We start from the raw sequence: 14,661 nt of genomic DNA, 5'->3' as shown, positions 1-14,661 counted from the left end.
ATGTAAACATATGTAATACTTCAAGAGCATGCTTATGTTTAAGAGATTTTGCAAAGCAAAGATTAAATTACATGGTTGATTACTCAAGTTGTTGTGGACATAGGATTAGTCTTCTCTTCTTTGCTGAAGAAGAGAATTCATTTCTAATTCATGCCTGTGAAGAAAGAAGCCAGCTCTTAGAGATGTGCTGTCTGCTGTGATATTTGAATTATAATACATATATCAAAGCTGGTAGTTTTGTGTTTCAATTGCCTCTTTTATAAATTGCATCTTTTCTGTAAATTGAAATCTTTTCTTGGATTTTTTTTTTTTGGTGTTTTTTTTTTTTTGGATGAAGAAAACTGCTTGCTCTCTTTTTGAATGCTTTAAAAAAATCATGCTGTTAAAAATGTCTGATTTAGATGAGATTTTGGTAAACTTCTCCATACACAAGCACTCTAGAATGAAAAGGTCTAGTACATGTGTCCAGCCTTGCTTTAAGAAATAGCAGTACACTTATGACTGAGATCACAAGAAGACATGGGTTTTATATGGGTGTAATTACCCCACTGCAGGAATTAATTACGGCTGAAAGTTAGATTTCCTCTGAAGTAGACAAGAATCTTTAAATATGAGATCCTTCATTTTCAAATTGATGCCATTTCAGATAACTTCATTCACAAAAAAAAACCCAAACCTGCTGTCTCTTAGGACTTGTCACCTATGACAGCATTTGTAGTTTGCCAGTCCAGGAAGAAGTGGGCTGCAGCTCTTTGGATGGTGTGGATATTTGCATTTGAAATGCTTAATTTTACTCAGTAATAAAACCATTCAAACAAAACCAGAGTGGTTTTGACAATATTTGATTAAATAGGGTCACACAAATGCATCTCTTTTACTAACGCTATAGAAACAGTAATATAGGAGGGTGTTAGGTGTTATAATCAGCCATTTTAAAAATTAGCTCACTCCAGAAACCTTTAAGTATAGAAATAGGTATGTTTCCTGTGGGTTTTTTAATTTAATAATAATTTTAAGTTACCTTTACTATGGTACAGGAAGAGTAGTATTTTTATTTAATGATAATTGTTGAAAACTAAAACAATACCCAGCTGCATAGAGTTAACCTGTTGCTAACCACTGATTTCATGAGTTCACAAGGTGTTACACAATAACTAGGGACAGTAAATTTATCTTCACTTTTGAAAGTGTTACCTCTTGTTTAGCCTTCTCTTTCATCTTTGAAATGCCAAGTCTCACACCACTTTTTACTGAGGCATTTTTGCTGGACAGTGGATCCTCATTTGACTCACTGCACATCTCTCTTATTTCAATTCAGCTGTAGCCAAAAGTAGAGGGTAATGTTAAAACACATCCTTGTTACTGATCCAGTGTATTTTCACACAGTAAAAGGAGTAGTTAGTTTTCTTCATCAATTTTATAGGTGACTTTAGAGCTAAGATTGGCTATTCTTAATATCATCTGTAAGATTTTATTGTTGTGGCTGGTTTAACTTTAAAAGCAAAAAAAATTAATGTGAAACTGTAATCCTAACTTGTTTTTCCCAAGGCTTACATAACTGTTACAAAATACAGAGTTGCTTACAAACTGGCTTGCAAGCAATTCACTGACTTTACAAGCAATTAACAGTAAGGTTGTCTTTATGTCATAGTTTCCTTTCACAAATCATATATGGTAAATTATTTTTTCTGTTTGCTTCTTACTGGTATTATTTCTCATGTAGTTACTGTGTAACTTAGCTCACAGGAGTAGTTTCATAAAAAACACGTTTCACTTTAGTGGAGAAATATAGCGTGTTATTCCAATACACATAAAATGTATTAGTTTCAATATAATAAAGGATGCTCCATCTAGGAGCCAGTCCCTAGGGTGGTGGAGAGGTTTCTGGTAAGGGGATGACTGCAATCACAGAGCTGTCTTAAACGTTGGGGTTCTGAGCCAAGGATTTGCACAAGATTATTTGCTTGTGCGGGTACCTGATGGCTTGCAAGTTTACCCTGGCAGTGTTGGGGTAAGGTAGAGTTGTGTAAAAAGGCCTCTTTGATGGCGAACTCAGCATGTCCATTCTTTAAGTGACATCTTTAAGTGTCCAGATTTAAGTGAAAATTCTGTGGATTTACAAGCTGACCTCCATGGAGTGGTTGGTTTATGCGTATACATATTTGTGCAGTTCAGGTAGGTGAGTGGTAATTGTCATGGATAGGTCTAAATCACCGTGAAGAAGTTTTGTAAAGAGGTTGTAGGCTATTTTCTTTTGGCATCAGTCATGTACCTTTGATCTGCAAGTGAACTGCTGTAATTGTGATATCATGAAGGCTAAAAAACAGCAAAGGATTAGGAAACCTATATATTGACTTGCAAGTTCAATCAACTTGCATATGATCTCAGCAGGAAATTCAAAACAAAAGCTAATTTATGGAAAAATATGGAGTTCTAATCACAGTTTAGCTCCGTGGGGTTCCAAATAACACACTACAATCTCTACATGCAGATGCTTTCATCTTACATTTCAGATTTGGTGACATTCCAAAAGTTCTTATCAAACCTTATTATCATCTTTTATTAAAGCTTATTACATTTCTCCTTATTGCATGTTTACTGTAATATTCTGTCATTCTTAATATGGAATAAAAAAGCTTTGATCTTTTTTAGCCAGTCATGAGATGGAAATATGCAACACAAGTGTTTCACTATATACTATAAAATCCCAGCTCAGTGTGTCCTTTGAACATTGCATTAATTGGCTCCTGTTTCTTTCTCCTTTGGTTCATAAATCTTTTCATCAGATTGCAATTCTCTGTGCCATCAACATGCAAATAGGTTATGCGTGATCATATAGTGCCACTTAATTATTATTATGTCCCTAAGAGATTTGTGAGGTTTTCTGTTGGGCTTGGGGTGTTTGGATTTTTGTGATAAATAAGGCTATGAACTATAAAAATGGTTGGATGATTGCCTAAGAAAGGTGTTTCCAGTAAATTTTGAGACATTACATTGTCGTTGTTTTTCTTAACACTCCTGCGTTATGAGGGCTGTGATCTAAAGGATGAAGCAAGACTTCTTGTTGGAGTCTTGTGGCAAAAAACTAAAATAGATGAGGACAAACCTGAACATCAGCTGTTTTCCAGAAAACAAGTTGAGGATAGAAAGGAAGGAGTCAAAGACAGAGAAGGAATAAGGTAAAGAAATGCCTGAAGGAATACAGAAAAGTTATTAGCCTGCAGTCTTAACCCAGTCTTGAGACGTGTAAATCAGGGGAATTTTTTTCTCCCCCACAATGCTTGAAAACAAAATCATTTATTATGACTTTATTAGACAGAAACCCAAAATTTACAGAATGTTTTCATGCCTTTGTGTGAACTAAAAGAGACAAAACAGCCCTTGTCTCAAAAGAGTCAGCAGTCTAATTTGCACTTTCCTATCATCTCTTCACCTGTAATGATTTTTCACCATCTTGTTAGACTGTAAACAATATTAGCAGGAAAAAAATAAGCTAGGTTCAGGAGAAAGCCCAGGATAATACTAAAGACTGTTTAGGTAATACTGAAGACTATTACAAAATGGGGTAGATTGGCTGTTCATCAGAATAAATGGACACATCTGAAACAAGACATAGCAGATACATCTTACTTAAATAAGAGGCTACTGAAAAATGATCTTTGTTTCTGTTTTAAGAAATCTGGATTCTCCTTTAAGCTTTGAATGTGCCTCACATAATGCAGTTGACAGAATCAGACCATTGTTACATAACAGTCCCTGGCTTGACAACTGAAATGAGACATATAGCTGTACAAGTTTTCAGAGGAATAAATGTTCCATTTTTGGGTGAATGTAGTAAAAATATTTACTCCAAGACCACCGCACATCTTTCTTAACAGTTCAGATGCAACAGTGCTTTAAAATGGCATGTACTCATCTTTGATTAGCGGTCAAAGAGAGCAAGTTTATCCATAGTAGGTAGCCGATATATATTTGTTTCTATATTTTTTTCTAGGCAATTTTTTGTGAAGTGTTTGCAAATTCTTTGTTAAAAAGTTTCAAGAGAAAATGAGGAGTAGACTAGAAAGGTTGGATTTTTTTTGTGGATGAAATAGTAAAATCAATAGACCCATTCAGCTGTTCAGGATAAAAGGGAAAAGACCACACTTTTTCAGTTACTGTATTGATCTTGATAGGTATTACTAAGTTTTTCATATAATGCTATACTAAAATGTTTTACATTCAGAGTATATATTCAGCAACTTTTATATGATGCTGCTGGTGACTGATTTTTTGAAGATGCTCAAAAGCATGTACTTTAAAGTTATTTTTAATTTAGAAATAACAGGCTTTTCATTGATTTGAGAAAAACAGTAATAAATAAAGAACCTGTCTTTGTAACTTTTAATTCACTTTATTTAAAATTTTAATTAACTATTTTTAATTCACTATTTGATCTGCAGCAACATCCAAGGTATCCTATTATCTGAGAAAAAAGCAAATGAATGCAAATCACTGACAGTTCATTTGCACATCTTCTGGTCCACTTCAGGTCCTTCAGAATAAAATAGGTTTAGATTCTAATTATGGCTTCAAGAAAAATACATGGAAGATAATTTTAAAAACCACTTCAGTGTTCAAATATTTCATTTTAAAATGTATTGCCAACAGGGAGATGAACTAGAAGATAATCCTTCAACAAGATTGAGCAATAATTGCAATTTGCTTAGTTTAAATTATAATCTTTTTGCCTTGCTTTAAATATAAGTTATATTCACTTTTCCTTGTATGCAAGTGTGCATATATATTATTCTATTAATTCTAGGGAAGCAATTTTATAAATTATGGTTTGAAAGCACGAGCACCCAAAAGTATGTAGCAGTGGCAGTCCTAGAAGATGAGTTCAATATCTTACCAAGGAGCTCATCTTCAAGCACAGCTTCATTAATAATAAGACTTGATTACCATACCTTGTAGAACACATGGGAGAAGGGGAGGAGGGTTGCCAATATCATTCAGTTCCTCTTGCCAACTTTCCCCACTGTGTTGAGTTCTTTGTTTTTATAGAACATACACCATAGTCCTTATCTTCAGAGGTCTTGCGGAGATGTTTGCTGTTTAGGGATAGCCAGTGTTTTTTCTTTCTGCTGCCTGATGTTAATTTTTCATCTGTTTTTATTCTAAGAAAAGCTGGAGGAACACTGGAAGCACGTTCCCAATTCAGGCAACCCTATTTCTTCTTCTTTCTACTTGAAAGAATCCTCCTACCTGTGAATTCTTCTTTCCCTGAAACACCCTGTGTCACCTTTAGAATTTTTTCCTGAAAAAGCAAGTTTACCAGATGCAGAATGGAAGGTGTTGAATTGCTGGCACTTGTGACTGGTACTTCAGTACTTACTGTAGGACTACTTCTGTGAATAAAGCCTCTGCTTGTGTGTGTATGGTTTTGTTTGTGCATCTTTATCATCTGCATCTGTTAAGCTTTCACCTGCACAGCCCACAGAGTGTTTGCCATGCCCTTTGTTTTTCATGTGAACCTATTTGTCATTTATAGTACTTCAGCAAAAATGTGGTTGATCCTGTTGAGTTACAATAGAGACACCCTTGAATTTTGACTAGAAAAATAAGTTTCTCTGGCTTTTACTTTATATTGCTACCCTTTCATGCAAAGAAAAAATATTCTTCCTTTCTGATAGCAATCATAAACCCTGTTATAGTGTGTGTATTCACATCTGAGTCCAAACTTTGTTTTCTATTCAGAGCTACATCCTGGATACTGGATCATGCTAACACCTGTCTATTTTCTTTATTTGTCTATCTGTCTATATCCTCTTATTACTGACAACCAAGTGTACAGAGAAGGGGGAAAAAAATTCAGACAAGTCCTGTTCTTGCTAAACAGAGAAACAGGTACATAAATTGGTTTTCTGTTACAGTTCTTTTTTATGCCTTGAGATAGTGAGCAAGGCAGCAAAGGGAAAGCACTCCCCAGTCAAATGCAGCAGGTAGTTGTCAGGTCTGACATTCTAGTTCTGCCACATAGTTACATAAATTATCCATTTCTCTTACTACCTACTAATAGAGACTGATTTCATTTTGGATGCTGAAGAACGGAAGAGGGTTTTGAAGTGATAATACAGTGTGTTTGCTCAAGAACAAGTTCCTTGTAAAGGGAATGCATAAAGCACAGCAATACTAGCTTGAGAAAGTAGCAGGCACAATAACTGGGATGGCAATGATAAAAGAATGAAAAAGCCTGATAGCCTGCTTCTTCCTGAAGCAGATTATTGCAAAATGTTTTACACAGTGTAAACTGGTTATATTTTTTTCAAGTGTTTGTTGTGAAATGTATTCTTAGTTGCTATTTTAATTATTGAGTGGACATGAAGGTTTTGTAGACTGGTTACAAACCAAAATAACTAGACCTCAATTACACAGTGAAAGACAAAATCAACCAAGCTTGAAAAAGCAGTTTAACATGGTTCAGAAACTCTTCAGTGAACTCTGTGGTGACAGGTGGTAAGATTGCCCAATAGCCTGCAACAAATGATGGCATGTTTATGTTAGCATCAAAGCTATCGTAGGTATAAATGCACTCCTCTAATCTGAACTCTGAATTTTTGAATATCACAGTCCATTTGGCATGGAAGTAGGGGGGACCGCAGGGGGCAAAAGCCGAGCTATTAATTTGTTACTGCTTTTATGTTTGAGATCTGTTCTGGTCAATTTAGCCATATCCACCAGCACTTCCCAGACACAGACACTCATGCTGTGTTCATGCCAAGAGCAGCCCAGATCCTAGGGAGCATCCTGGTCTCTGATACTTCTTCTTCTCACTCTGTTAGAGAGAATGGACTCCTCACCATTTAAACCATCATCGCATTCTAAAGGCTGGCCATGCAGATAATTTGTACAGTAGCAGTACAAGTACCACCTTAAACAACTCAGTCACAAGGTAAATGCTGTCATAGCTTCAGCAAATGAAGATCTCTTGGTAGCTAGAGATAACTTTGCATAATAGCACAATAGACATGAGGACTGAATCAGCAGAATAGGAAGAAGATCCTAGAATCGTAGAATAGTTAAAGATGGAAAAAACCTTTAAGATCAAATCCAGCTGTCAACCCAGCACCACCACCATGTTTACAATTAAACTATGTCCTCAAGAGCCATGTTCATACAGTTTATTGAACACTTCTGAGTGACTCTACTACTGTGGACAGTTTGTTCCAATGCTTTACAACGCTTGCCATGAAAAAATTTTTCTAATACCTAATCTAAACCTCTCCTGACATAATTTGAGGCCATTTTCTCTTGGACTGTTACTTGTTACCTGGGAGAAGAAACTGATAACCACTTCACTACAGCCTGTTTTCAGGTAGTTGTAGAGAACAAGAATGTTTCCCCTCATCCATGACTGACCACCAGCTCAATGTTATTCAGCACCGTTCTCTAGGCCTGGCCATCCAGTCAGTTTTTAACTCAGTAAAGAATACACCCACCCATACCATGGGAAGCCAGTTTCTCCAGGAGAATGCTGTGGAAAATGGTGTCAAAGGCTTTACTAAAGTCGCAGCAGATGACATCCACAGCCTTTCCCTCATCCACTCAGCAGGTCACTTTGTCTCAAAGAATAAGATCAGCTTGGTCAACCAGGACCTGCCTTTCATAAACCCATGCTGTCTGGGCCTGATCCTCTGGTTGTCCTGTACATGTTCCATGATGGCACTCAAGGTGGTCTACTCCATGACCTTCCCAGCACTGAGGTCAGGCTGACAGGCCTGTAGTTCCCTTGGTCCTATTTTTGACCTCTCTTGTAGATGGGCATGATATTTGCCAACTTCCAGTCACCTGGGACCTCCCTGATTGACCAGGACTGCTGGTAAATTATTAAAACTGACTTGGAGAGCTCTGTCATCTCCCTCAGTCCTCTTGGGTGAATCCCATCAAGCCCTATGAACTTGTGTGTGTTTAAGTTGCATAGCAGGTCACTGACCATTTCCACTTGGATTCTGTTCCATCTCTCTGTCTTCCAGCTCTGGGGGCTGGATACCTTGATGACTTCTTAATAATGACTGAGACAAAGAAGGCATTAAGTACCTCAGTCTTTTCCTCATGTTTTGTCACTACGTTTAAACAACAAAGGATGGAGGTTCTCCTTGGCTCTCCTTTTCTTTGCTGAGTGTTTGTAAAAACACTTTTTGTCATCTTTTACAGCAGTGCCAGATTAAGTTCTAGATGGAATTTGGCTCTTATAATTTTCTCCCTGCATGGCATCACAACATCCTTGTAGTCCTCCTGAGTTGCTGGCACTTTTTTTCCAGAGGCAATAAGCCCTCTTTTTCACACTGAGTTCCATCTAAAGCTCTCTATTGATCCAGGCCTTCTTCTTCCCCGCCAGCTCATTTTTTGGCACATGAGGACAGTCTGCTCCTTCACCTTGAAGATTTCCTTCTTTAAAGCACGTCCAGCCTTCCTGGACTCCTTTGCCCCAGACATCATCATCTGTTCTCCTGTTCATCTGTTCCACAATGCAAATAATCATCCCAGTCTTGATAAAAGTAAGAGGAGGCTTTTGTTAGGGTTTGTGGGCACATTTTCTTTCATCCCCTGAGGATTCATACATGCTTGCAGCTGTGGGTTATTTGGATTGAGTATTTGTGATCCATAATCGCAGCCATCACAATCTGCATGCCTTCTGGTTAGAGGCATCTGGCATTTTCAGACAAGTCCTTGCTGGCATCAAAGTTATACCAGTGTTGGAAGTCATTCCAGTGTTGGTAGCTTCATAGATTTGGCAGACTGAGAATTAGTAACTCTAGGAAGGGTCTCTTGACTTCGTTGTCATTCTCTGACACCAAATAAATGCAAGTTCAGTGGGAATAAACCAGACCTGACAGGTAATATTTAGTCCAAAAATCAAAAAACTGTCTTACATTAGATTTGGGACTAAAACAGCAGTAGGAAATAGAGAAATGTATTTTGCTTCATATGCTTTTGCTTTAATTTTGCTTCATATATCAAATTCATTATAGAAAGAAATAAACCTACTATTTCTCTGAACACAATAGAAACAGAGAAGGGGATTGAACTCTTGCATTCCCATCCCAAAGGTGGAAGAAAGCCTTCATCCTTTTCTAGATCAGAGGAAATCAAACAAACATACACCACTGCAGTCTGCCTGCATCCATCTCCCTTTGGAAATTCAGAACTAGTTCATACCATTTGACTTGAAAGTCTTAGACACCCTGCTGAGATACCAGTACCAAGTGCTGCTTATCAGATTCATGGTGACATTAAGAATTTTAATCAGGGGCCTCGCTGTCCTTATAAAACTGATAAGGACTTAAAGTTTGCTTTTATAATGATGGCTGGCTGAGAGGAGACCAATTCTGATTGACAAAATAGTGCCTGAATTTGTCTTAATCAGTCAATTTACCCATGTTCTTAAGTTTCCCCTGTCTAAAGAAATTCTGTGTTGTATCTTGATACTTTTTCAACAAGCCTGTTTCTTTTGTGGTGTTCTCATATATTTGTACTGAAAGGAGAATTCTCTAAATGCCATAGCACTTTCTCAACGAGATTACATAGTTGAATTATTTAGTGTAGTAGTAAACACTGTAAGTTTTAGGATGTCATTGGAATTGCCTAGCAAAATTATTTGTCTGCTTAGAAAATATTCCTGCATTCACAATCTGTGAAACAGCTGCATGTATCCATCTGTTCATTTTCATTAGACATTGTTTATTGAACTTTTTGCTAGTTCATTGAGGGAGGAATAGTATTTTTGAGGGATACAACTAATACTATGTAAACTACAGTAGGACTCACATCAGTAAAAACACAAGGAAAAGGTAATTGTCACTTACCTTGTAGTAGATATGGTTCTGTGAGATGTAATCAATACAGATACCACAGTCCTTGCCTTTGAAGACTTCAAATTCCAGCTGTTTTGAATTATGAGGGAATGGCTGAAAGGTCATGTCGGAGCTTCCCCTCTGATCTTCCAGTAGACCATGAAGAGGCACAGGGCATGTACATAGTACCAGCAGATGTTAATGACCTCCTAAGCTCATGTGTTCAGAAGGGATGCACTTACAGAGCTATAAAATTAATGTGTCTTTCTTTTTTTTCCTCCTGAAGAACTAATAAAAGGGATAAGAAGACAACAAAATTAGGAGAGGTGATTTAGACCTCCAGACTGAAAAGAAGAAATGTACTGGATTTAAATCATGAAATACTTAGCTATTTCTGGACTTTCATTGCTGCCAGTGAAATGAAGTAGTATAACATATAGTAGAGTTTGACCCTAGAGATTTTGTTGAAATATATTAAAATAAATACAATCATTAGATGATTAATTCATAAATAAAGATTTCAGCTGAGGAAGGGTCAAAATAAAAATGGCTAATTCTAGTGATGTGCCAAAAATGGTGGCGGTCAGATTTATGTTTTTAAAAAAAGATGAGAGTGGAAAAAAGAAGTTTTTAGGGTCAAGGAACATTCTACATTATCAGGCTTTGACAGGCAATTTAAGGTCTGAGAAGGAAGAGTAATAGTAGAGTCAGAGACTCGGAACAAAGAGAATGTGTCATCTGTAGTGAGGATTTCAGTCTCTGAAGTATTCAGTAATAGCTTTTTAGTTGCATTCTGGTTTTTTGTTTTGTTCAAGGTAAGGGGGAGGGTTTAAGGCAAAGACCTGGCAGACAGATCTTAATTCTGCAGTTTTTGCTGTCTGCCTGATGAAACTTCCACTAATGCCTTTTCATCTTTAAGTAGGGGTTGCCATGGTCAATACAGATAGATCAGAAGATCAGAGATGAAACCAAAAGGGAAGGAGAATTTTTTGTCATTTAGATAGAAGGAATGAATAAATTAATAACATTTACTATAGCATTTACTGCTATAGTAATATAACATTTACTGCTTCAGAGACAGAAGAAGAAGCAACAAAGTACAGTGAATTATCTTCCTTATATTTTGCACTAATGATTAAAATACATGGTTAGATTTGGTTTTTCCAGTGTACTTTTATTCCCTAGTAGCATTGAAAGGACTGCTGTCATGTAATGAGCAAACTCATGTTATACCAAATGCAAAATGATTACAATAAAATTTATTTTGTTGGTATTATAGAGACATTGGAAGAGAATGAAATAATCCACAGCAGAAAATTGCATATGTTATGTGTATCACAGTATAGTGTTCAAGTGATTTGTTTTTTCATATTTTTGCTCTGAAAGTTAATATCTGGGGTTCATTCCTTAATCCCTGCTGATACCAAAGTTCCTTAAATTCCCCCTAACACCATGGCAGGTTGACTCTGTCTTTCCTAATTAACTTAGCTACACTTTTTAACATGATCTCACCTTTTCTAATAAATATGGTTGTGTGCGTTAAGTAGTTCAGGAATTTAGCTTATCATTATCAGAGCAAAGTGCCCCAGTGTCTGGCTCTGCTCATGGCCTTGGCCTTGTTCTGTAGACTAGAGTGAGGAATGGGCATGTAAGTGGAGGTTGTGCAGGGTGTTGTTGACAGCATGAAGTGTTCATGTTTTAGGTAAGCCCTACAACACCCACAGCACCCTCCTTCTTCTCTTCCTGCATTTTTTCTTCTCCCGTTCTAGCTAACCAGGACAGATCTGTCTGCTGGGGAAATAATTTATTTTAGTAGGTCATTTAGGAGCTCATTTAAATGATTTGTCTCTTCAGAATGATCAAAAATGAAAAAAGAGAAAAGAACATAATTACTGCCTATCCTTTTGAACATTGATTTGGGACCGGTAAAAGGCTCAAAATGAGACTGGTGAGCTTTCTGTCAACTGCGTTCACAAAAAGCACTGTATCATTAAAGGACAGTGGTAGTAATTGCTTAGTGCCACTGCTAAGTTGAACTATTAGTCTGCAAATGCTTGTTCATGTAATTTAATTTTTTAATGTATGAGTTGGTATTCCAGCGCAAAGCATGAAAAGTCGTCATTTGTTCTATTTGTCATCATGGTTAAAAGTATCAAATAACCTGTATCCTCTACCACCAGCAATGCATCTATTTGGCCTCAACTGGCAGTTGCAGCAAACTGAAAATGATACCTTTGAGAATGGAAAAGTGAATCCTGATACTGTGCCAACACATCCTGTAACAGTACCTGCTGGAGAAAATGGTAAGTGAAACAGGCACCAATCTTTTTCCTTATTTTGGAACATTTCCTTCCTTTTTGTCTTACTTACATCACCAGACTTTAACAGTTTTCCTCCAAGACTCTGTATATTTCATGGAAGTAGAGACCATTTGTAAGTCATAGTAATTTTAAATCGATACACAGAAGCGCAAGTTTCTCCTACCTAGCACGTGAAGTGGGTCAGGGATCCTGAGCAATAATGTTCATCTTACTAGGAAAGCTAGCCGTCAACCAGAATTTCTCACAGGAATTTACATGTAATATTTGATGAGGATAGAAAAGCTCTCATCATATCTGGAGAAGCAGAACCTCTGCTTACTCTAAGCTATTTAATAACACAATGGTGGTTGTGGAGTGCTGAGGGCTGGCTTGGACCATCCTACCTTAGAGGCTGGCAGGGCTGGGGTCTTGTGTTGTAGAAAGGGCCACAGCAAAGCCAGGGAGCTTGAGGTGACAGGTCACACTGTTTCATAAGGGGGACCTGATACCATGATTCAATCTTTGGGAGTTCCAACAAGCCTGGTATAGTTTTCAGACAAAACATTATGTTTGTGTGTGTTACCCCTATGCCCTGTCATAAACTCTTTTTCTAAAGAGTTTGCTCCAGAAAAGGCACTTCAGGAAGATTTTGCATATTTTCAAAGCTTCTCTCTTAGCTGTGTTTAGAAGGCAGCTCATGATCAAGGAGCTATGTATGGCATGATGTCCTCACTGTGAAATAGTTTGGATTTTTCTCTACAGAAGATGATGTTTTCTTCTCTTTTTTTTTTTTTTTAATTTCTCTCTGAAATTTAATAGGTCACGTATAATATGTTCATTTGTTTTCTCAAAGTCTCTAGCATAAAATGTTGAGTCTGAATCATCCAACCAATTTATAAAGTAAGAAAAAAAACTTTCTTAATTTTGTTGTAGGAGCTTTTAAAATACAAACCACATAAAGGGATTATTTTTTATCGACCTTTTTCCATGTTGCCCTTTAAGATTCTCAAAACATTTAAGAGCTTGTGCACTTCTGGCTAACAGAGGCTTCAAAATCAATAGGTTTTGAATGGAAAACTTGATTTAAATGGTTGATGAATGCAGTGTTTGCTTCATTACACAAAAATCCATTTTCCCATTCACAAGGTACAGCTGACCTTACCACTGAGAAGGAGGAAGCCTCTGCCTGCAGCTGACATCTTGAAAATATTTCGAGTTATCACAGCTGCAAGTGATAGAAAAGTTGCAGCTCAGTTCACTCTTTTTGTCATCTTCATAAGCCTAGGAAACTTCTCCAGCAGGACTTTTTCTTCTTTCATTCCTTTACCCTACTGCATTTTTCCTGAAGTTAGATAGCCGTTATCTCTTTCTGTGTTCTTGTGTTTGAATGAATAGCAAAAAGCTACTCAATGGTTAATGAATACTGATCCTGCAGTGACAGCTCATCATCCCATTGTCTTCTGCCTCCATAGCCAGTGTACTTTCTTATATAAAATATATTGATTTTTAAAAATATTTTATAAATACTAACTGTTCTTTTCCCTTGATAATTTTTAAATTTTTTTACAAACTAAAACCAATTATACACTGCCTCCAAAATAAAAGGAAATAATAATTTTTTTTCCTTCCTTTTGTCCCTAAATGCTGCAAGAGAACAGGGTTAATTCTATCCACTGTTAAAATGCTGTCCTCTGCAGAATATGTTAAGTGGTCATTTGTCAGCATGCATCAATACTAAACAACAGATAGAACAGAGAATACACATTTTAAACCACAAAAGAAGGACCTGTTAGGCAGACAGGAAAGTGTCATGACTAGATGTGAAATTTAAGAAGCGAGGGCCCCATGCTATCATACTAGTTACTGAAAACTGTAAGGAAGAATCAATGAAGCCTTGATTTGGATACTTTGACAGCTGAACAACTTCCAGTACCACCCCCTGGTAATATCCTTATACTGTGATTTAGACTTGAGAAATTCCAACCACCCTCACAGTAAATGAGAAGGAACATGATATTTCATGTTTTGAACTAAAGCTGTGTGTAAAAAATGTTACTGTTTAGAAAGTGAAAATACGATGATGACACTGCAAAGATCTTTCTTACGCTCATTGAGGTACAACAGGGAACAAGGAATAATTAGTGCCCTAAGCTTGGGAGTGCAAGCAGACAGTGACTATTTTGAGAGAGGTGGTGGGCTGCTGAAGGGGCATGTGACTACAGGGTAAAACTACCTCTTTTTTGGTGAAGAAAAGGGGAGTCCATGGGAATATTATCAGCTAAGTTTTGAACCCAAATAATAGGCATTCCTGGCGAGAATGGTCAAAATGTTTGATAAACACCACCTGCCTAAGCTCTCTAGTTCATCTTTTCGGTAGTACAAGTGAGTTGTTTTTCATGTGAAATGTAGAAATAGGGGAAGCAGCAGATCAATACTGCAAACGAGTGTTTATTGTTTAGTGATTACCAGTCATTGGTGTGTGAATTTATACAACACAATATACTTAAATTTGAAGAAAGGGGTAA

At 37.0% G+C, this 14,661-nt stretch overlaps 1 protein-coding gene across 1 annotated transcript in view; it reads left to right on the top strand.

Moving 5' to 3' along the window:
* The window catches only part of TENM3 (teneurin transmembrane protein 3), a 1,298,714-nt gene that overhangs the window by 1,190,534 nt on the left and 93,519 nt on the right, over positions 1-14,661 (top strand). The window contains 1 exon segment of the mRNA XM_050338169.1: positions 12,017-12,139. Coding sequence (XP_050194126.1) covers positions 12,017-12,139 — 123 coding nt within the window.

This window comes from Myiozetetes cayanensis, unplaced genomic scaffold, assembly GCF_022539395.1.
Source record: "Myiozetetes cayanensis isolate MyiCay16 unplaced genomic scaffold, myiCay2020 scf7, whole genome shotgun sequence".
Taxonomy (NCBI): Eukaryota; Metazoa; Chordata; class Aves; order Passeriformes; family Tyrannidae; genus Myiozetetes; species Myiozetetes cayanensis.
The sequence above is the reverse complement of the archived record's forward strand: the minus strand, read 5'-3'. Positions and strand labels throughout refer to the sequence as shown.